We start from the raw sequence: 24,019 nt of genomic DNA, 5'->3' as shown, positions 1-24,019 counted from the left end.
GTTGTTCATTTGCTGTTTAATCAAAAAGTAACATAAATCCATGGAGTGTGTGTGTGCGTGAGTGCTCCTCTGTACCTATGCCAAACACACAGACACTCAGTTGTGTCTGACTATGCGACCCCATGGACTGGGGCCTGCCAGGCTTCTCTGTCCATGGAATTTTCCAGGTAAGAATACTGGAATGGGTTGCCATTTCCTGCTCCAGGGAATCTTCCTGACCCAGGGATCAAACCTGTTTCCTGTCTCCTGCATTGGCAGATGGACTCTACCACTGGCCCATGTGTGGTATAACCACCATTTTCTACCTATTTACCTGCCCTTCTTCCATATTTTTATTGTAATATACCTACAAGATACTGGATCTATGTCTTGTAATATACCTGTAAGATACTGGATCTATATCTTGGTGAAAAAGTGTTGCATAAAATTTACAGACTGCTTTATCCAGGAGTTACTTCATACTTAACCAATATGTTACCGTTAAGCAGTGGAAGCAATTGAAGATGCCATTTCAGGAGTGTTTTCCAAGATCACTCAGCTCTTCATTGGAAAATTCACCCTCAGTTGACCTCAGAGCCTCAGCCTCCTCCTCCATGCTCCTCTGTACCTATGCCAAACACACAGAGGCCAAACTTGCTGGGGCAGAAACAGGTGGGGGACTGGGAGAAGACTCTAGGCAGAGCCCTGTCTTTTAGGCGGGATGAAAATGGTCTGAAAGTAGATTGTGGTCATGGTGGCATAACTCTGTGAAAATACTAAATCTTAACAGGAGTACTGGGGGTAGTATACTGGGGGTACACTTTATAGAGTTCATCTTTAATCTTCCCTTCTTGCCCTTCCCACACTGAAAGATAAAACCAATGAGACTTTTGATACAATTTACAATTCATTTTATTATTCTGGTGCAAGAAAACATGTCCAGATATATTTTCAATTTCAGTTGCAAAACAAACTGACCTGAAATTTACAGTCTTTAATATAACTGTGATTGCCAATAAATGTGCAAGATTATAAAAAGTGAATTAACTCGTTGGTAGTACAAAGTCTACGCAGAAGAATCTTTTATACCTAACACATTTTTTTAAGACTGCACAGCAATTCTGTTCATTTAAAACACATATGTGTTAAAATAATATATTTCAGCTGATTATGGATATCACAAACAGAATGTAAAGATACTACATTTCCTCAAGTACTAATTGTTTTATTCTGTTCAATTTTGAGTTTCCAACCACCCTTTCCACAGACCAAAACACAAATGCATGCAAATAATATAGAAATGAAAGAAAATCCAGTAACAAAATTAAGAATTATAATAACTTATGAGGTAAGTTTTACTTTCACGTGTTCAGATATCAGTTAAGAAATGCCTCTCTTTACAAAGCATATTTATGATGTATATTATATTGTCACTGAGCCCTTAGAGCCCAAAATCAAGTAAAATTTCATGCCTCCTAGAACATTAAATACCATGCAGCATAGTACTTTTAAAAATGTTAACTTTTAAAGCAGAATTGACTTCTATTTCTGCCCAATTAAGTTCATTAAGATCATTTGAAATGATACATTTGACTTGAAATAAGTTACTGAAATTCCAACATCAGAGTGAAGTATCTGTAATCAGTGTAATCCACCTAGCCCCAAAACAATGCAGTGGGGCAAAGCGTTCAAACGAGAAAGCATCGGAGAGCGTATAAATGACCACCAAGAAGCCAAGCTTCCCAGAGGTTTGCTGGGGCTGCCGACTGTCGGTCAGATCTTTCTACACAACTGAAAGTTCCTACACCAAGTCAGAGTGGACCATCAAACTGAAATACTCCGTATTTCCCAGTGGTCAGCCAGTTGGGCTCAGAAGCTGTGAGCTGTTCACCTTGCCCGGGCTGCAGACCAACCTGAACCTCAGCCTTTAATGTTCTAATGCTGCACAGAGGTGCAGGGTGGAAGCCACTCAATGCCTCGTGAAATGGAATGGTAAACTCCCATCTTCTGTCACCAGTCAGCTTCCTATAATTCAAGTCACCCTTGAAGAAAATTAAATGTGCCTTTTGTAGTGCAGCATGTAAGTCAGGAGCAACCTGAGACATGGTACTGAAATCATGAGGCAGAGTCCAAAATATATGATCGAGGTAAACCCATCTGCCTGTTTTAATATGGTCTTCCCAGTCAACCCCACACTGGGACACCCACTTATTATTAGAATGCTTTAGTTGTTTGATTATCCAATTAAAATCGTGTAGAGTAGTATCAGAAACAAACCATGGAATCGTTTTCCCATAAAAATGGATCTTAGTAGCCAGTTTGGAGGACAACAAGAATTCAGCTAATACTAAGTCTGTAATAAGTTCAAACCCAGAATTATCCAGAACAATATCCACTCGAGTAACAGATTCTTTTTCTCTTGTTTTCTTGTAATTGCTTAGCAATGACCAAAGACGATCCATGTCGTTCACTAAAATGAAAGGTTTTAGGTCTTCTAATGAATTCATTATATTGGTCTTCTGAGAAATATGTTCCCCACCTGATAGAGACAGATCACACTTATTTCCCCACAGTGAAATCTGAAAAAGAAAAAGCACAATACATGTATCCTTCTTTTGAATAACTAATTAAAAAAACTCTATTATGTAGGATGTAATGGGAGGAGGCGTTGCTAAAAAATGTTCATAAAATTCATTTCTATGAAACTCAATATAAAATGTCCATCCAATCTACATTTTCTCTAATAATGCTGCGTAAAAAAGCTGTGGCCTCTACTTTCAAAGGATATCCAGAATCTGGTGACCTGTACCACCTCTGATGCTACCGGCTCAGTCCAGGCCTGAGTCGTTTCAGTAACAGAGCTACCTATTTCCATGCTTGTTTCAGTCTATTTGCAGAAGTAATCCTTGACCTAAGTCATGTTATGCTACTCCTCCGATTAAAACCTTCTAACAGCTTCTTGTCTCAGCATGAGTAAAAACCAAAGTCCTTGCCTTTGCTCCAGGGCACCCTGGCTTCTACGGGGGTCCCTGCAGCACCTCTCCTTTCTGCTCCTCATTTCCTGAAGCCTCTTCCCCCCCAGTGTCTCTCTGCTGTTAAATGCATACCAGTTTACTTTTCAACTGTTTAAATAGACAGACAGACTCAGGAGAATAATTATTATATTTACCTGAAGAATTTTAAAAAATTCATTTTTCAGTTGATTTTCATCTAGGTCTTCAATAGTTTTCCTCAACTCTTGCAGGTGAGTACATAAGGCAATGACAGATTCCTGAGATTCAAAGAAATTTTGGTCTTTCAATTCTTTAAATATATCAAAGTCATCGATTGGTGGACTAAAGTAGGGGAAAAAAAATAAGTGAAACATTTCTATAACTCTGTACCTTTTTTTAAACATTTGAGTAATTGCAGTTTTTTTAAAGAGAATGGTAGCAACCCATCCAAAAAATCAGTGGTGATTTTTATTAGGTATAACAGACAAGTTACACAAAAATAATCAATTTACACTAACTAAATAAAATTAAATAAATTATGCAAAAATAAATACCCAAACTCATTTTAATTAGTTGTCAAATATACTGGAAGTATTAAATAATTATGGGGACTGTATCCATAATTATTTATCCGGTGGGTTTTTAGGACAAAGGGGAAAGAGAAACAGAATTTCACGACAATTGCTTTAGTTTCACAAACATTTTTTCAGGTGCTCAGTGTGGTTCAGGCTCCAAATAACAAACATATGGATATAAACAGAATAAATGAATGCAAGTCAAACACAGAATATTACAGGAACCCAATGACTACTTGCTATAAAGCAGACAGCACTAATGTAAATATTATTCTAATAACAAATTTTGATCATTTATGTGTAGATTTCCAATTTTTTAGCAACTTTTACTCCCAAGTTGACTTTGACCAATGGTGATGTATGTTCTGTGGCTACATATTCATGTTGTCCAATGAGAGATCAGATAATATTGGCCTAAGAAAAATGTAAAAATACATACTAGCATAACAGACTTTACAGAATCAAATGTAAAGACATTCAGATCATCTGATCTTCAAAATTAGCTACTTTTTCCAGGGGTCTCCTATCTTAGGATAAAAAGGCAATATGGCAGATGCAATGGGATTGATTAAGATCAAAACCAAAAACATACCAGAATTTACACACCCCAGTGATGGCTGCCTCCCCCCAGTCAGTGAGTCAGCCTGGAAAGCTACACCCTTAGTCCAAGAATGCTGCCATTGCTCAAAGCACTTTTGGAATGCCTCTTTGGGAATTTTCCTCAGAACCTGTTATTAAATGTACTGTCAGCGATGAGTATTTTCATGCTTTGGAGTTAATTTGTTTTCGGAAACAGCCAAAAGTCACTCAAAGCAATTTCAGTAGAATGAAGCATGTAAATCAAATGGAATATAACATTTTTGGTCAAAAATGAGGAGTGACTAAATAATGAGACTAATCTCATTTTGAGGTTTGTCAACTGGCTCTGAAAGAAGTTTCAAAGAACTAAAAGACTTTTTTTACCAATGGCAGCATTGCTGAAATGAATCATTCTCTCAAGGTGAGAAAGGGATAAATGTATTTGGATGCATGGGTTCCACTGCAGGGGTCAGCAAACTGCAGCTTGCAGGCCCTCTCTGGCCCACCATCTGTTTTACATGATCTGCAAGCTCAGAATGGCTTGCACAGTTTTGAACAGTTGGAAAAAAATTTAAAAAGATTTTGTGATACACAAAATTCAAATTTCAGGGTCCATAACTCTGCTGCTCTATCAGAACACAACCATGTTCACTTATATACTGCCTATGGCTGCTTTGGCACCGCTAAAGCTGAGGAGTAGCAACAAAGACCATGAGTTCCCAGAGCCTAGAGTACTGACTGACTGGCCCTTTACAGACACATCTGCAGACCCTTGTCTGGCCTTGTGGCACAGCATGTGGGATTTCCGCTCCCCAACCAGGAACTGAACCTGGGCCCTGCAATGGAAGTGCAGGGTCTTAACCAGTGGACTGCCAGGGAAATCCCTTGAGACCTGTTCCTTATATTTTAAGAGAGCAAACTCACATAACTACAAACGATTTCAGAGATTTTAAAATGTTTGCCATTTTACAATCTACTAGAGCTGTATATGTGTACACACCTGACCCAGGGGTTCACTCCTAAGTATATACCCAGCAGAAATACACACAGATGTTCACCAAGAATATGTGGTTAATGTTTGTGGATCCAAAGGCGGTGTGTGGGGGCCTAAAGTTCTGCCTTTTGATCTGGCCACTAGGGACACAACATGTTCCGGTGAAGACTGCTGAACACTTAAGAAATGTGCACTGTTCAGCATGTATATCACACTTTAATAAAAGCTTGGAAATGGATGCCATTTTCTCCATATTTTCATTTTTCAGTATCTGAAGCGTATTTAAATTTTATATATGGCTAAAACTTTGAATCTTAATTTGCAGACTATTCAACCACTTAACTCTAAAAAACCCAAAATATACATCTTGACAAAGAAAATTCAAAATATGTTTCAGTATGAGGGGCAAAGTCATCAGAAACGTATCTTAAAGCTAACGTGGGCTTTGTGCGCATGTGTGCTAAGTTGCTTCTGTGGCGTCCGTACTGTTTTTGACCCTACGGATTATAGCCCGCCAGGCTCCTCTGTCCATGGGATGCTCTAGGCAAGAATACTGGAATGGGTTGACATTTCCTCCTCCAGGGGAACTTCCCGCCCCAGGGATCAAACCTTCATCTCTTACGTCTCCTTCATAGGCAGGTGGGTTCTTTACCACTAGTGACACCTGGGCAGCCCCTATGTGTGCTTTGGGATCCTGGAGAAGCTAGATAGTTCTTTGGTCACTCTGGATGGGTCACTGACCCAGGATAGGAATTCTTCATATAAGAAACCTAACAAGTTGGACACTTAAAAACTACTTCAAGGGTAGGAATAAATTAGGAGTATGGGATTAACAGATACAACTACTACACATAAGATAGATAAGCAACAAGGATTTACAGTATAGCACAGTGAACTGTATTCAATATCTTATAATAACTTATAATGGGAAATAATCTATGTGTGTATACACACACACACAGATATATCTGAATCACTTTGCTATACACCTGAGACTAACACAGTATTATAAACCACTATACTTCGATTAAAAAAACAACTTCTTCAGTGCTAGTTCCTCTGGAGGACAGCCCTTCTTTGTACTACCTATAACCTGAGTATCAGACAAATACCCAAATCTTCAAGTATTTGCCAAAGAGATCCCCTTAGGAGAGTTCCACACCGCTGACTCACTAATATTCTCGTCCCCGGAACTTCAGGCTGAATGTTGCCTCTATCCCTGTTATCAAGCTGTTCCTGGACCAATGGGCACCAGCACAGGCTAGGCAGAATCTCCCTGGGGCATGGAAAGAAAAACCAATGTGCAGGCCCCACCATGGACAAATTACACCATTAGGATTCAACGTAACAATTTCAAAATCTGCATATTTAAAAACAAACCAAAAAACCTTTGCCCAACTGAGTGACAAGCAGCTGTGCTTGTAAGCTTCTGTCCTAGATCTTTCACTCTGAACTAGATCCACCTCCAGAACTCAGAAATAGCACTCCTTTCACTTTTCTAACATCCGAATTCCTCTAAGCCTGTTCAGGGTGCCACTCAGTGTTTCAACACTTCAGCAGCTTTGTCTGATACCATGGATATTTTCCAGAGTTATGAAACCATCACCCAGAACATCAGACTAACCTTAGTCCTGGAAAGATATCCAAATGCACTACTTGTTTGAGGAGGGGGCTTATCTGACTTACACAGACCAGGCTCCAATACTGGTTCTACCAGTTACTCACCATGCAGACTCGGAAAAGATACTAATCTCTCTGAGCCTCAGTTTCCTCCACTGTAAAATGGAAACCATAACACCTATATGTCACTGGGTTGCAAAATAACAGAACTGAGCTGGTATTCAATACATGATAGTGCCTAGTGTTTGCTAGTCTTTTGCTTGGGTCTGTGTGCCAGGTAATATGCTATATTTTTAGTGAGTGTATTCTGCTTTTAAAGCACAAGACCTAAAACCTACTTATTCAGCAAATACTAAAAAAACTGCGACCTTATAATAATTTATAAACATTAAAACAGAAAAAAATAAATAGACTCAAGTTTATGCATGTTTCCCTAAGTAATCTTTTTATTTTACTTTCAGTGCTGGTTTAATTAAGTGCCTTCAAGTATCCTATGCTATGCTGAGGAATGGATACCAAAGGAGTCCTCTTATTCAGCAAACCTGTATTTCTGTAACCTGTGAGCTAAAAGAATGATCCACATTACATTTTCTTCTGCTCTACAAGGCAGTTCTCTATCAGAATTTTCCTAGGAAAAAATTAATTTGTATAAGCAACTCTATAAAAAAGTTATTCTGGAACATGTGTTTAACTTTTTGAGTCATTTTCTAATCTAGCCATTAAAAACAAGAGCGGAAAATTAAGATAGTGCATCAGAACAATGCAGTGACTCCCTGTTCTGTTGACTTCTTTTAGCAAATTAATTGACATATTATCTATTTTTAAAAACAAAACATATGCTTACTTTGTCCTGTCTTGATTTTTTATATAAACAATTATTTCAAATTAACATTTTTTTGCTTATTAAGAACAATTTGTTATATTCTGCAAATAAGTAAGCTCTTATAAGAACTTTTAATTAGTTCCTACTTCAGATATTTAATCTTAGGTTCTATTCTAAGCAAGTGGATAATAACTGTCAATAATCAATTACAACAATAACGTTTGCAGAAATATCTAATAGCACCATTAATATCTGCTGAACTGAATTCAGGCTTCCTTTGGCTTTTATTTTAAAACTTACCATTTTTTAAAGAAAGCATAAATTATCTACATTTGTTATTTGATGGTTACAAACTTACCTTTGGATAATTGCTTCATGAATTCTACGGTACATGTAGCATTCTACAAATAGCCATGGTGAGAGAAACCACCTTGGTTTCCCATCACTTTCATTTAAAAGACTCTGTTGATATTCTAGGTACTGATTCCATATGTCAGTATCAACAAACTTTTCAACCAAAGGAACAATTGGCTTATCTGTTTGCAATTCGTTCCGTAATTTAGAAAGAAGAGAAATTGCTTTCTTTTCAGCTTCCAGGCCTTTCTGCAAAAACATGGGAGGGGGGGTTGCTTATATATATAATATATATACACACATGTATGAACAGTCTACATTACAATTAATTTATATGTAATTATCTTATCTATAGCTATAAAAATACATATGTACACACATATAACATATATACATAATTCCTCTAGGGTAACAAATTTCTATGGATCTAAATTTAAGAAGGAAAAAATAAAACATTTCAAAACTACATTTTATGTCTTTCACAAATGTATAAACATTTAAATTTAGAATTCTTAAGTTGAAAAATCAAAGAACACAAACAGATCTCATATCGACATTATCTTGCCTTACCTAGTCAGCCTTTTTTTAAAGTTTCATGTTATGAACTTATCTCCAGGTGAAATGACCATTACCACATACAGAAAACTGCTTATTGTGTTTGTTAGACTTAACCACAAAAGAATTAAGTAAAAACACAATTCTTACCTCTCCATGTTTCTCAAAAAATTCACTTTTATGTCGATGCAATGTATCAATAGCTTTGGTTAAGATCTGGGGTGATCTGTCTTTAACTGTAAGATACGCAAATGATCTAGAAAAGAGTCACACACACAGCAGATTATTCAGTAGCACTCACATTAGAAGATTGTCATCTTTCAGTTTTTGGAACACCTCATCTAAATTTAAATTCCTTTGCAAACAACTCCTGTAAAGTAAACCAGCATTGCCCAACTCCTAGAGTAACTCAAGAAAATCGGAAAATCTCTCTGAGAGTGTTAGTCGCTCAGCTCTGTCTGATTCTTTGCAACCTCATGAACTATAGGCTCTGCCCATGGGATTCTCCAGGCAAGAATACTGGAGTGATTAAGCCATTCCCTTCTCCAGGGGACCATACCCACCCAGGGATAGAACCTGGGTCTCCCATATTGCAGGCAGATTCTTTGCCATCTGAGCCACCAGGGAAGCCTGGAAAACCTCTCAGGTGTCTCAGAAAAACCACGCAAGCTTTGTGCCTGAAATCTCAGACTATTCCCTGGAGTGTTTAATCATTCTTACCCTTCTTATTGTATTCCTCTTCTTCTCCTTAACCAGAAACTAGTCTAACAAAGTGATAAGACAGAAGCAGAATTATCCTAAAAGTCAAACAGGCTTTCCTCCTAGGTTTATTATTTACTAAATGACCTTTCCTACCTAGAAAGGTGAGGCAATGGATGTAAAACTGCCTGAAACACTTTACAGTGAAGAAATATGTAGAGAAAGACATTTACAACCCTGCTTCTCTTTGTCTATATTCTCAGCCAACATTAATTCTTTTCAAAGGTTTTTCTTGCTGCCTTCTTTCCCTCCCCAGTAACTCCTTCCATCCTCTCTAACCCTAAGCAAAATTAAGGCAAGTTACCATCTTGCTTTCCTAACCAGAAAATGAGATTTTCTAGAAGTGTCAGAGAATGAAGAAAGCTGGAGATGAGGAAAAATCTGCGTATACTCGAATCAAAAATTAAAGATACTCTTGATTTTAGCCATACAAAAATCAAGATTTACTGATTATCATTGTATGTATTATTAGTTTAAGGAAATACATGGTTCAGATAGGGGAAAAAAAAACTTTAGCACTGTGAAGTTTTTAAATAGAAAGCACAAATCAACTTATCAGTTCATTTATATCTTCAGATCACCAGAGACAATGTAAAAACAAAGACAGTTGGAATACTTCTGCCCAAATCTCCTATGCTAACTTAAATTTGGGATAATCACACTTGTAAAAACTCAAGTATCTTATTCCAGTTTTCAAAAATAGGATTATATGCCCTCAGTAGTTCTTTAAGAGCCTTCTTCAAACATGAACCATAAAGCTTAAAGGAAAAAAGTTGCAAAAATGCTTTCTGATTCTGTGGCTTTTACAGTGAACAGGTTTTAATATGCAAGATATGAAATGAAGTTGCTTCACTCATGTCCGACTCTTTGCGACCCCATGGACTGTAGTCTGCCAGCTCTTCTGTCCATGGGATTTTCCAGGCAAGAATACTAGAGCTGGTTGCCATTTCCTTCTCCATGGGATCTTCCCCACCCAGGGATCGAACCTGGGTCTCTCGCATTGCAGGCAGACTCTTTACCATCTGAGCCACCAGGAAATAGTAACTGCTCTGATCAGAATTTAACTTTTAACAATTACTACTAATTCCTTGGAAAAACAGAAAGAATACTAAATCAATTGACACTTGAATTTTCCAAGGCAGCAGATACAAAAAGTGACAGTTCTTTGAGATTCTACTTAACTAGTTAAGTCACTCAGTCGTGTCTGACTCTGCGACCCCACTGACTGTAGGCTCCTCTGTCCATGGACTTCTTCAGGCAAGAATACTGCAGTGGGTGCCATTCCCTTCTCCATGGGATCTTCCCAATTCAGGGATCAAACCCAGGTCTCCTGCATTGCAGCCGGATTCTTCACCATCTGAGCCACCAGGGAAACCACTTAACTAGAAAGTATTGCTATTTTTCTAGCTACTAAATTTGCTCATAGGTTTACAACTCCAAGAGTAACTAACGTCTCAGGTCCAGGGACTTGGATGAAGGCAGATACACCTAGGACTCAAAATTTAAGGATGTAGACACTCCCTATATTTGCCTGAAGGTGAGTACAAGCTTAAATTCAGGGCCTAAGGTGCTTCTCTGACCTCAATCCATTGCTGGTACAGTCAATTTTTTCCAAATGTTCTTGTGTTTTGCAATATTTTTCAGTAAGGACACATCTCAAATGTAAATTAGGCCTTCCAATTTGTACTAACATATATTTGTATGGAATCTATAATATGACTTTTAAAAAAGTAAGACGGTACAGGTACTTACAGTGGGATTACAAATTAATCCGATTAAGGATAGAAGAAACACATTTCTCTATAGATCTCAGATCCCTAACTTTTGCAGAGAGCTTTAAGCATCCCCCTCAAAAAGTAGGTTTATTAATTAAATAGGGTTAAGAGTCACGCGCTGCAACACTCTGAAAGGGGGCCTAACACGCTCACGACAGTCATGCGTGAGTTAAAAAATAATAATAAACAGTATCGAACCACTTTAAAGACGCATTAACTTTTCGATACAAATTAATGCAAGCCAACCAACACCCTCGAACCATCACTTGTAGAGACAGGTAGGGGTAAACGGGGATTTCCAGTCGGGATTCGCAGTCCGTTCCCGTGTAGGCAAGGCAAAAAGCCACGAATCACACCGCAGGGAGGAAGCAGCAAAGACAGTCCGAGCCTGGAGCCCGACGAGCGGCCGCTTAGCCCTCGCCTCCCCGCGAGCCGTTAGAAACCTAGCCGTGGCCCCCGGGGAAGCGGAGCCGGGCGGCGGGCTGGAACTCGCGGGCGGCGGAGGAGCAGGCGCCTCCAGCCCGCCTCCGCTTCCCTCCCCGGTACCCACAGGTTCCCCACGAGGCCCAGCTTTCCGCAGAAGCGGGGAGGAGGAAAAGGAGCCGAGAGAGTGGCCGAGGAAAGCGACACGAACCCTACGTCCCGCGCCGACAGAGATGCCGGAGGCCCCGCCATCACCTTCCGCGCTCCCGACTCCTACACTCGGGTCTCACCCGCCGCAGGAGGGGAGGCGGTGCCGGCGCGAGGGAGGAGCCGAGAAAGCGAGGGAGGTGGGTTTAAAAAAACACTTTTGAATGAGGAAACTTTATTTGGTGCTTGTAGAAGAGACAATGGCCGGCTCGAGGACCCGGAGATATCTTCCGGGGATGAAGGCGGGGACAGCTGAGGGCGACGAGAGGAGCGGAATCAGGAAGCGGGCGGAAGGCGGAAGCAAGCAGGGACCGGGACGTCTCAGGGACCAGGGAGCGGCTCGGGTCGCGGCGGCACGGGTCACGTGGTCCTGCGGTCACGTGGGCAGGGCGACTCACGCTCCGCGGGGGCCTGGAGCCCTGTGCGCTTGCGCAGTGCCGGGCGCTTGCTGGGGCGCCGGTCGGGATTGGGGCCGCCTGCGGGGAGCGCGCCGGGCTGCGGCTGCTGCTCGGTCCGCGGAAGCTCGCGCGCTCCGCGCATCCCTCTTCTGTCCGGCCGAGAGGTTAGTGCACTGCCTTGTTCTCCGAGCTTGTATGGTCCCGCACAGCGGTGCCCGCCTTTGCTGCCCGCCGCCCTGATTCTCTTAGGTCACATGTTTCACCGGGACCGCGGAGGTCCCCTGCCTGTTACGGTGATCTTTGGTCGACTTAACTGGGAGTCAAAAGCATTCCATCCATAATACATCTTGAATCGTTTTTTTTGAGCCAGTGCACAGCGGTAACTGCAAAGATCATTTTGAGCAGCTTAAGGAGTTGGAAGGCATGCTCCCAGATTAGCGCCTCTTATCCATTGAATTGTAGCCTAGTTGATACAGTTTTCTTAGTTGGTGTGTTCTTAGAAGTAGGAAATGCATCCAAGAACCGAGTAGCCGCCTTGTATTTCATTCAGAAAATATGAGTTGAATACGTATTGTGTGCTGGGCACTCTGGTCACAGTAGACACAACTGAACAGAAGGCAACTCTTTATCCTCAAGGAGCTTATATGCTACAGGAGAGAGAGACAAAAATCTCCTTTCCTCTTCTGTTTCTTCCCGTTATAGCATTGTGACTACTTACTGTATTTTATAGCCTTAAGACTGTAATTTATAGCGTTGTGGCTATTTACTGTATATGTTAGTGGTTTACTGCATGTATTATCTGTCATCCCCACTGTGATGTAAGTTTCAAAAGACAGGGATTTTTGTCTATTTTTAGCTGTGTTAGCAAGTAGAACAATGTCTGGCACATGGTAGGAACTCAGTTCATAACTGAGTTAATAAAGTAAGAACATGAAGTATTGGTAACTGATGTTAAATGCAGTGGGGAAATAAAAAGTGGAGGAAGCTAGTGCTGCTATCCGGTTTTTTTTTTTGTTTTTTTTTTTAATGATTCTTTTTGGCTATGCTGGGTCTTTGTTTGGGCTCCTCAGCTTCTTTTCCCTGCAGCATGTAGGATCTTAGTTCCCTTACCAGGAATCAAACCCAAGTGCCCTGTATTGCAAGATGGATCCTTAACCACTGGACCACCAGGGAAGTCCCTGGTGTGCATTTTGAATGAAGTGGTCCAGGAAGACATCACTGCCAGGCGGCATTTGAGCAGAGGTCTGAAGGAGGTGAGGGAATAAATAGGTTTACAGACACGTGGGAGAAGAGTATAAGGGTAGTAAGTACACAGATCCAGATGCCAGAGTGACTGGAGCAAAAGGAGGGGGGAAAGCTGTAGGAGACATGAGAGTGGCGATAAAGGCCAGAGAAGGGAGGACCGTGCTGTCCACGCTAAGGTCTTTGACTTTTAGTTCAAGTGAAGTGTGAGGCCATCACTAAACTTTACGAAGAGGGAAGATGGAATCTGACTTAGTAAATTAGTATATTTGGTTGTGATATTCAGAAGAATGTGAAGAACAGAAGCTGGGAACCCAGTGCGGATGCTGTGACAGTGATCCCTGGGCAAAACAGCAGCGTGGACCAGGGTGGTCGCCGGGTTGTTGAGGACCAGTCGGACCCAAGCCAGTGGGGACTTGCTGACAGACTGGTTATGGAGAAGGAAGAGAAGCACTCAGGTGGCCTGCAGGTGAGGGGCGTTAGCGAAGATAAGGATGTAGTTGCTGTTTCAGGAGTCGGGGAGACTGTGGGAAGAGGAGGATCTGTAGAAAGGTTTCAGAAGCTCAGTGTTGAGCCTGTTACAGTTTTCATGCTTGTCAGAGTAGTTTAGGGATAAATATTTGCTATTTATCAGTATAGGTAACTACATCAAACTGTGAGTTTGGAGGAGATCAACGGGAACTGGGAATAGAGAAGAAATGTGGCCCAAATACTGAGCTTTGGTGCGTTACATTCTTGGGGTCAGAAACCAGCAGGAGAGACGGAGGTGCACCCCGTGAGCATGAAAGTGGCGAGTGAGGGAGGGTGGAGTGGTCCGCTGTATCCCACGTTGCTGGTCGGTGAGGGGAAACGAAGGCTGAGAAGTGTCTGATGCAGGGGTCGTTGCTGGCCTTGACAAATGGGTTTTGGTGAAGTGATAGGAATGAAAGCCCGATGGGAGCGGGTTCAGGGATATCAGAGAAGAGGCGGTGAAGACAGGGAATAAAACTGCTTTTCTGAAGATATTTTAAAAGCTACAGGTTCTGCCTCCCAAATATCACAGGGACTCATCCTTGTCCTCATCCTTTTATTTTATTTTATTTTGTCCTCATCCTTTTAAAGGGAGATAACATATATGCAGTGGTTTCAGTGTTGTCTTTGGAACTGGAAAGGCCTGGGACTTCCTTCCAGCTCTGCGTCGCAGACTATAAGCAATCCACCCCACTGAGCTTCCGTTTCCCCTGTGAAGTACCTCCCAGGACTGTTGTGAGGTGAAGCAGAGGATTTGCTGGGTACCAAGTACTCAGGAAGCAATGTCTTAGTCTCCATCAGTTCCTCCTCTACGTTTTAACCACAGATATGTTTCTTAGACACGTATCTGACGATGTGCGTCTCTTGTGAAAAGCTCTGCCTTCTCCCTGTTGGTGGAAACTCGTTAGGATCAGTACTTAGGATCCAGCCACTTCTGCCTCCCCTGGAGCTACACCCCGTTTGTCAGGTGAACTGTGTACCTGGGGCGGGTGGGGAGCGGGGGACTTGTTGATCCCTCTGCCCTTTTGAAACCCGGTTCAAATGTCACCTCTGATAAGCCCCATCCACCCTCAGCCAGAGGTTCCTTTCTCTGCACCCAAGAGCAATTGGTATATAACTCTGTAACGTACTCATCATAGTATACTGTTTCCCCACTAGATGGTGAGTACTGAGATTGTTGTTATATACCTGTATTTCCAGCCCCTAGCATGTTACTTTGTTAAACAATTGTTATTGATTTCCTACTACAAGCTTACTTCTTTTTTGCCTGCTGTGGGGCATGTGGGATCTTAGTGCCCCAACTAGGGATCCAGCCTGTGCCCCCTTCCACTGGAAGCGTGGAGTCTTAACCACTGGATGGCCAGGGAAGTCCCTCCAGGCTTCCTTTTAAAGAACAAATGTTTTAAACTGTAAATAAGAGGGGAGATTATTTACGCATAGCATTTCTATTGGGGGAGGTGTGTGTATCTTAACAACCTTTCACCCTACTGCCATGCCCAGCCCCACCCTGAAAAGCATGTTCCCCTTCAAGAATCAGCTTGAATCTTTCTGGGAGCCTTTCCTGACTCTACATGTAGACTTCGGAACCTTCTGTTGTAGTTCTTTGGTGGGGCCTAGGGCTGCACCACTCGGTTATAATGAGGCATTTGCACACGCCTGTCTCCTTCAGGAGACCATTAGCTTGATGGCAGGAACCCTATTCTTCCATGGATGTATCCCTGGTCCCAGCTCATTGCTTATCTTATTTTAAAGGCTGAATAATTTTTTTTTGGCCTTGACATTGGGGATCTTAAGTTTCCTGACCAGGAATCGAACCCATGCCCTCTGTAGTGGAAGGGCAGTCTTAACCACTGGACAGCCAGGGAAGTCCCTGAATACCTTTTGAATAAAGGGGTTTAGAAGTACTAATTTCATTTTAAGTAGTTGATATGCTAGTGAAGTAAATGAAGAGATCATCATTACTCTTTTTTTTTTTTTTTGAGGTCCTTTTCATGTCCTTGTAACCTTCCAGAAAGAAGGCCAAAAGTTGACTACAGGTAATGGAAACATTAAAATTTATTTTTTTTAACCTTTTACTAGGCTTCAGTTGGAGAAGGAAATGGCTACCCACTCCAGTATTCTTGCCTGGAGAATCTCATGGGCGGAGGAGCCTGGCGGGCTACAGTCCGTGGGGTCACAAAGAGTCAGACATGGCTGAGTGACTAACAACAACAGGCTTCAGTTAGATGTATCTGTTTTGCAAATTGTTTTACAGAAATATACCTGTTACCCAGGAAAACATTATACTTGTTTTTTTAATTTATTTGTTTTTTAAATTGAAGGATAATTGCTTTACAGAATTTGGTTGTTTTCTGTCAAACATCAACATGAATAAACCATAGATACATGTATGTCCCCTCCCTCTTGAAACTCCCTCCCGTATCCCTCCCCATCCCACTCCTCTAGGTTGATACAGAGTCCCTGTTTGAGTTCCCTGAGTCCTATAGCCAATTCCCATTGGCTGTCTTTCTTACATATGGTAATGTAAATTTCCATGTTACTCCTCCCCCCTCCCCATGTCTGTAAGTCTGTTCTGTATGTCTGTTTCTCTATTGCTGCCCTGCAAATAAATTCATCAGTACCATCTTTCTAGATTCCATCTGTATGTGTTAGTATATGATATTTATCTTTCTCTTTCTGACTTCACTCTGTATAATAGGCTCTAGGTTGATCCACCTCATTAGAACTGATTCAAATGCATTCCTTTTTATGGCTGAGTAATAGTCCATTGTGTATATGTACCACAACTTCTTTATGCATTCATCTCATATGTATTTTTTTAAGTTTTTTTTTTGTTTCTCAACTTGAACTTTGAATTCTTGTCTTTTAGCTGGGTTATGGTAATGTCAGCCAGACTTCTCAGAGCCCTGGCTGGATCTCACCATATTTTGTCAAAAGCATGTCAGTGCCAAAGACTTATTCATCGAATGTTAAAACCACTTAAGGAATTTGAGACTGCAGCACGCACAGCCCTGACAAGAAATCAGAACTTGGATTTGTTCTTTCCTGATGCAGCAACTGGTGGTTGGAATAAGTCTCAGGTCCTGCGGATGAACCAGAAAATGTCAAATACAAATGTATTCCCTGCATTCAACGCTGTGCGTTGCCAAGATGAAGAAGCTCACCTTCCAACCAAGAACTCCGTCAGTACTCACAGGAAAGTGACTCACAAACCAAATCTGCTGGGTTCTAAGTGGTTTATAAAAATATTAAAGAGACATTCCTCATCTGTGTCCACGGAAGCAGTTTCTAAACAAGACTTTCCGAAAATCAAGAGACCACTGAAAGCTTCGAGGACCAGGCAGCCATCTAGGACCAATCTTCCAGTTCTGCCTGTGAACGAGGTAAAAACACGGGTGGTGGTGGCACCTCTGTTCCCTGACGATCACCCTAAACCCCTGTGTGTCCCAGGTCAGCCTCCCTGCCAGCATAGGAGGGCACCTGCTCAATGCTGGCTTCAGGGTCTTTGAAGCCTAATAGTACAACCTGTTACCTCCAAAAGGAATCAGCATCATAATCATAGGAATTAGTGGTACATATAAAGGGCTTCCTAGGTGACTCAGTGGTAAAGAACCCTCCTGCCAATGCAGGCGACAGGGGTTTGATCCCAGGGTTGGGACAATTCCCCGGAGGAGGAAATGGCAACCCACTCCAGCATTCTTGCCTGGCAAATTCCATGGACCGAGAAACCAGGCGGGCTGCAGTCCGTGGGGTCGCAAAGAGTCAGATGTGATTGAGCAGCTGAGCACGAACTCACAGTGTGTATAAAGGCAAAACAGAGGCAATTAAATATAAAAATGTAGTTTATAAAAGCATTAGTTAGTGGCCTAAGGAAATTTTGGAAAAGACTGGTATTAAGTTCACTTTAGGAATACTACCCTTAAAAAGCCCCCACTTAAAAAAAGTCAAACTGTAGAAATTCTATATTAAGTTTAAGAAAAAAATTTTTAAGTGAACTGTGTAGACAGGTAAGCATTTATAAGCTGCTGATGACTGCGTGGGAGTGGGTGGCAAAAGGACATGGCAAGTTAGAATTGAAAAAGCAGAGTGAAGGTCTTTGCTTTTTATCCTTTGAAGGTTGAAGGGGGTATTTTTATCCCCTGTTATGAGGTTTATGGGAATTTCTCTACAATTTGCTTTTCCCCACTAAATGGTAAATATTTAAGGTGAAGATCAAGCCCTTCATTAACCTGTGTATCTTGCATAATACTTAAAACTATGCCTTATACTTAATAAATGTTTATTAAACTGAAAAGGATGGAAGAGAAGCAAAGGAATCTTTGATGTCTGTAGTCATCAACATTAAAAATAGGAGTGTCGAATATTTAAAATTTAATGAGACATTCTGAATCTACCAGAAAACAGGTTAGGGTCGAAACAGGTTAAAATTTCGATTTTGAGAAGTAGACCCTGAGCATTTAATTTGGTGGGGTTTTTTTTGTTTTTTTTACTGTGAGGTTGACTTCTTTAAAAAAGTGTACAGGCCTTCTTGTCATATCCTCAGGTTGTGAAGTTACAGCCTGATTAGTGTTAGTCACTCAGTCGTGTCTGACTCTTCGTGACTCTGTGAACTATAGCCTGCCAGGCTCCTCTGTCCATGGGCTATCCCAGGCAAGGATATTGGAGTGGGTTGCCATTCCCTTTGATATGGGATCTTCCCAACCCAGGGATCAAACCTGGTCTCCTGCATTGCAGGCAACTTCTTTACCATCTGAGCCACCAGGACTGGTTAATAACTTTCATTTTGTATTCTAGCTTTGTTTACATTTTTGTTTTGTTTCTTTCAAACCCAGGATATAAAGGATGAGAGTTTTGGATTCATTCTACTTTCACCCCTTTCTTTGTAGCTCTTGAGTTTTTAATTAAATTGTTTCACTTATGTGATCATCCGGGAAATTTAGCATTTAAGTAACTGAAAGAAAATTAAGTGTAGAAACCTGAATTATAGCAGATCGAAAAAGGAGGATCAAGTCCCTTTTTTCTTTTGTTATATCTGGCAACCCAGAGCAGGATCAAGAAAGGTTGGCAAAGTCAGAGATGTCACTTTTTTTTTTTTAATAGTTTCTGGTTGTAAATTGTCAGAGGCGTTATTTCTTTGGGTTGTCCATGGACTTGAAAGCAATTTTCCTAAATTCTGTTTTTTATTTTTCTTTTTAGAATTTTTTTTCTGCTTCCAGGAAAGGATTTGAAGTAAATTTTAAAAATTTAATGTTTCCAAAAAAAAAAAAAATTTAATGTTTCCAATGAGGTAATAAAAGCATTACATTTAAAACAGAGCAAGCAGTTGACATGAACAGGGAAAGAAATATTATCAGATACTTGATATGGATAATCTAGTTGAACATTTAGTTCTGAGGAGCCCAGTGATTAAGGAAAAACCAGGAATCCTCCTGGGTTGTACATTTCATGTTGTCTTACAAGAAAAAAAGAAAAACATAAGAATGTCTTGCAAGAAATAACTTTTTTTCCATCACCAAATTTAAGGCATCATTTGTTTCCTGGGTCCTGAGGTAGGACATGTTATGTAACATAGTAGCTGTGACTTCAGTTTGAATTTTGCAAAAACAGAAGCAGTATGTCTTTTCTCTGGAAGCACAAGAAAATGATAGAAAATCTTTTGTATTTCTAAGAGATTTTCTAAAGTGATCTGAGGGACTGTGATTTGGGACCATTATTTTCTAATGATCTCACAGGTGAACATAAGCCGTAGGTAATAGATGCCGAGGGCTGAAGACTAGCTTTTGTCTGCCCCAAGTAGCGGGCCCCTCCATTTCCTTGTGGGCATCACAGGGCTGGCCAGTCCCCTGTAGGGGTGGAGCCCTTACCTCCACTCTGGGCTGAGTCAGGAAAGGACTCTACTTTATACCAGAAAGAGACACACTTTGTCTCATTTCCCATCTGTGTACCTGAACTCACCCTCTTCCTGAAATGGACTGCGTGAGCCTGCTCACCTGTGTCGGAGTCAGCACTTCACCTGGTCCCATTTGCAGAGATCCTGCTCTGTTGAGATATCCAGCCTCCATCCCGTTGGCTCATCATTTATCATGACAGGGACAGTGCTCCTGGGCGGTCTGTCCTGTCTTGGAGGAGGACGATGCCTGAGGATGAGGGCCACTCTGAGCAGCGTGGACGCTGGCTGGGGAGGACGGTGGGACCCCCAGTAGCGGCCTTCAGGCTAGCACCACAGCGTGTGGTGAAATTAACTAGTGGGTTGTTAGTTTCTTCTCCCCCTTCGGTTTGCTTGTGTAATGCGATAGCATCAGTGTGTCGCTCATGATGAAGGTATATACCATTCTGTGATGCTTTCGTGTCGGTTATCGGCGTGGGGGCCTGTGTATGGTCTGTATGTGAAGGGCTGCTTTGGGATGTACGCCTCACCATGGGTTGTAGTCAAAAAGCTTAAAATCTGAAGCCTTGTACTATGCTGTCCTGCGCTTAGTTGCCCAGGCATGTCCAACTCTTTGCAAGGCTGTGAACTGTGGCCTGCCAGGCTCCTCTGTCCATGGGGATTCTCCAGGCAAGAATACTGGAGTGAGTTGCCATGCCCTCCTCCAGGGGATCGTCCCAACCCAGGGATCAAAATCAGGTCTCCCACGTTGCAGGTGGATTCTTTACCATCTGAGCCACCAAAGAAAGCCATAAGAAGCCTTATAGTAGTAATGTAAAATGTATCTGTTTTATAACTTTGACCTGTAACCTCTATTTGATCTGAGCCAAAAGGCTGAGAAGCGATCGCCTATAATTTGTACATAACAGGAAAACATACATCCCCCCCGCTCAGTAATACAAAAGTAAGATTACCAAAAAAAAAAAAACCTTAATTTTTTTTTCAGTAAAAGAATGTGAATAAAAATAAACTTTCTTTTTCAAGAAAAGTATTCCATCAGAGTGTGTGATATTCTAAAACAAGAATCATATATAAATTTCTAGCCCCATCTGCTGGAATATGTTTTCTGTGACCAGAAAAATGAAACATAGTACACACACAGTGGTTTTCTTGGCTTTGGTTTGGGTTTTGTTTGTTTAACATTTTAAAATAGAAAGGCCTAAATTTAAGTTGTAAATCCAAGAACAATTTTAGGTTGGTTTGACACATTTATTTAAGAACAAGTTGTTGAGCCCCATCCTAGAACCTGAAGATTGCTATATATTAATATTTGCATTTAATGCCCAAAAAAGAATGATTCATTATAAAAAAAAATCCAGAAAAAGACATGTCTGAAAGTGAAAGCTGTTTGCAGAATAAAAACATCTTTAAATGATGGGGGTGGGGGGTGGGGCGGGAGTTAATGGGAAGATGACACACTCTTTCCCTTTCCCAAATGGATTTAAATACAGTCTTGAAATCAAAAAGCAAAGGAAATAAAACTCCCCAAAGAGATGTCTAACAGGTCAAATTGGTAAACCTTGTAGAGTCGTTTATTCATAGAAGATTCATAACTTAAACCAGCTCAAGTCCCAGATGTTTAAGGAGGATACGGAAAGTAGCATGGCGAGCCGTAGAGGTTATGTAATGTAGGCTGAGCCACACGCCGCTCGACACTGGCTGGGACTTTGAGCCAAACTAAATAGGAGATGGCGAGAGAAGGAAAGGTGACCATCTTCAGAACATCCTTGGAATGACTAAGGAAAAACAGACTGTGTTTCAAAATTTATAACCTGACTCTTTGGAGCTCAGCACATATTTTCTCATGGAAGTAGTGATTGAATGCTTTGACTTATGCCATTTCTGAGAATGTGAAACAGTGTAAGTTTGGTCTGTTTTTTTTTTTTTTTTTATCACAGATGGGCCTGATCAAAAACATACGTGATGGTGAAGCAGGTGAGAGACAGAAGGGAGTAGGGGGAACAGTGTCAGCCAAAGAACCTGGCCCCCTTCTTGACCCTGGTCAGTTACCGCCAGGTGCAAAAGATGCTAGAAGTCTGGGTTTTGTGTCAAATGGCAGTTTGTTGTTGATAGTTTGTTGAGACCTTGAAAACACTATGTGGGTGACTCTTAGGTCAGATAGTTCTCCCGGCTGCCAGAGTAAGGCTCTGATGCTAGAGACAGCCAGCCAGTGCCATTTCCAGTGCAGTAATGGGAAGACCCTCCACTGAACTAGCTGTTAATCTTCTCCTTGTCTCCTGTCTTTTTCATGCGTCCTGCTCTTCCCACTGCAGCCTAAACTAAGCACGTCAGCTCTAGCAGCCCCAGAAGGAACTCTGACGTCCAGCCGGATGCCCTGGGATTTTGCGTAGCAAACTGGAGTTTGTTAGGTTTTGCAGAGTAGAGCTTGCCTGATGTGGCCTTGCCTGAGGCCTCTTACCTGGATTCCTTTCTTTCAGCCACCTTAATCTCATATCCTGCCAGCTCCTCTTAACTCCACGGAGCCTTAAAAGAACAACTAGCGCCCGCCGTTCTAAGCCTTAAGCATAAAAAAATAAAAAATTTAAAAAGTAAACCTTAAGCACAGAACCTGTTTCTCTACTCCAGTAAGCAGCTTTCATCTGACCGTGTGAATCCGTGTGTTTTTGTCAATGAGTGCATTCTTAACCTCTGTAATGATTGGGAATCAGGCTTATCAGATGTGTGCAACAGGAGGGTCCCACAACCACTTATCTCATGTTTGGCAACAATTTCAGCTTTTTTCCCCTAATTGAGTGAAAATCAATAAGAACAGTGTTTCGCTTCTGAGTGGATAGTTTACTGATTTTAGGTTTTTCAGGTCCTCCGTGTATTCTTCTGGTGCTTTTTAAACCACACGTTAGAACGGATGGAAGAAGAGGCATAGCAGGGTGAAGTCATTTCTTGAGAAGGGGCCAGGAGTTAGGTAACAAAAGGAGGAGGAAGGAAGGAATGTATGTGCTACTTTCCTTAAATTGCATACTAGGAATGTAACAGAAAGGGAAAGAAATTAGGAGCCAAGATGAGTAAATCTTAGGAATAAATTTTGATTTAGTGACTCATAAAACTCTTTGACTAACATTGGGCCAAAGCACTGTATGTACCAAAGACAGTAGATTCACTAATGTTCTGACAGGTGGATACTAAAATATAAAATTATGGACAAATGAAAATCCAGATGTAAACTACTTGTTAGACTTTTTAACCCCCTTGCATTTTGATGGTTTAAGCATATATGTCCCTGGTGGCTCAGACGGTAAAGAATCTGCCTACAATGTAGAAGCCCCAAGTTCGATCCCTGGGTCAGGAAGATCCCGTGGAGAAGCGAATGCAACCCACTACAGTATTCTTGCCTGGAGAATCCCATGGACAGAGGAGCCTGGCGGGGCTACAGCCCTTGAAGTTGCAAAGAGTTGGACACAACTGAGCGACTAACACAAACATATATCTGTGCTGTAATAACAGCTGTAATAAATGTTGAACATTTGTGCTTGCATGGTTCTGAGCAGTTGACATTCATCAGCTTGTGTAAACTTCACAACGTTATTCTGAGTTTGTTTTTGTTTTTTTTTTTAATTAATTCTGTGCCTGACCTCTGAGCACCTCTGCCCATAGCTTTTGAATTTTATTGACCACATTCAGTGGTGAGTAATTTATTTCACATTCTATGTAGTGACCCAGCGTACCTACATAGACGTATATGTGACAGAAAACATCATAAAATAAAAGCTACCCTTACTATGAATTATGGACTCTAATATTTTCGATTTCATTCTGTTTATTTATTTTTTTTAAGCTGGTTTGGGCCAACTGAATCAACATCAGGACTCACTGATAGCTTGTGACCTACAGTTTGACAAAAAGACTGTGTGCTGGGCCATATGCTTGCCATGTGTGATCTGTACACACAGCATAAATACATACATGTACACACAGTATGTGTGTACTTCTCCTAGTGCAGAAGCCAAAGCACTCACCTCCAAACCTGGACTCCTTCTCAGATTTGGAGAACTTTCAACCAGAGTGAAATTCACCAGAGTAGAAAAATCTGTAATTCCTTTGTAGATACAGACTAATCTCTTGCCTGTTCAAGGCTAGTGGCAGATTACCAATTGACCTCAAATAATAATGCTGCTGGGAGGAAGAGCTGTGGAAACTCAAGGTTGAACAGACTTTAAATAGCATTTCATCCCAGCGCCCGTACAATCCCTTAATCCTCTCTCTATCTTTTGTTCAGTCTGCGCTTGAAGCACAACTGGTAGGGTTGGTTCCGTTTTCATCTAGGCCATCTCATCTTTTTGACTAGCAGG

At 41.3% G+C, this 24,019-nt stretch overlaps 2 protein-coding genes across 7 annotated transcripts in view; one reads left to right on the top strand and one right to left on the bottom strand.

Annotated features, from left to right (window-relative positions):
* Positions 1 to 867: 867 nt before the first annotated feature.
* On the bottom strand, positions 868 to 11,786 carry ARMT1 (acidic residue methyltransferase 1). Of its 2 annotated transcripts, none has more exons than XM_043888430.1 (5): positions 11,641 to 11,786; positions 8,623 to 8,728; positions 7,922 to 8,166; positions 3,149 to 3,314; positions 868 to 2,558 (listed from the first exon to the last, which is right to left on the bottom strand). In XM_043888430.1, exons 1-5 carry the CDS (start codon positions 11,679 to 11,681, stop codon positions 1,791 to 1,793), a joined length of 1,326 nt encoding a protein of 441 aa, XP_043744365.1. In that variant the 5' UTR covers positions 11,682 to 11,786; the 3' UTR covers positions 868 to 1,790. The 2 variants fall into 2 exon arrangements, with proteins under 2 accessions (XP_043744365.1, XP_043744366.1); XM_043888431.1 differs by lacking the exon at positions 11,641 to 11,786 and adding an exon at positions 10,414 to 10,432.
* A 169-nt stretch (positions 11,787 to 11,955) lies between these two features.
* The window catches only part of RMND1 (required for meiotic nuclear division 1 homolog), a 34,235-nt gene continuing 22,171 nt past the window's right edge, over positions 11,956 to 24,019 (top strand). For 2 of the 5 annotated variants that reach the window (XR_006337962.1, XR_006337964.1), the window contains exons 1-2: positions 11,956 to 12,198; positions 16,656 to 17,169. Coding sequence is in view for 2 of the 5 variants with exons in the window: in XM_043888289.1 (XP_043744224.1) it covers positions 16,663 to 17,169 (507 nt within the window). In the remaining 3 variants the exon portion in view is untranslated. The remainder of the gene's footprint in view (positions 12,199 to 16,655; positions 17,170 to 24,019) is intronic. The other 3 variants (XM_043888289.1, XM_043888290.1, XM_043888291.1) reach the window with 3 other exon arrangements.

The sequence above is a fragment of the Cervus elaphus genome, chromosome 26 (genome assembly GCF_910594005.1).
Source record: "Cervus elaphus chromosome 26, mCerEla1.1, whole genome shotgun sequence".
Taxonomy (NCBI): domain Eukaryota; kingdom Metazoa; phylum Chordata; class Mammalia; order Artiodactyla; family Cervidae; genus Cervus; species Cervus elaphus.
Note: the sequence above shows the minus strand (reverse complement) of the source record. Positions and strands in the feature narration are given on the sequence as shown.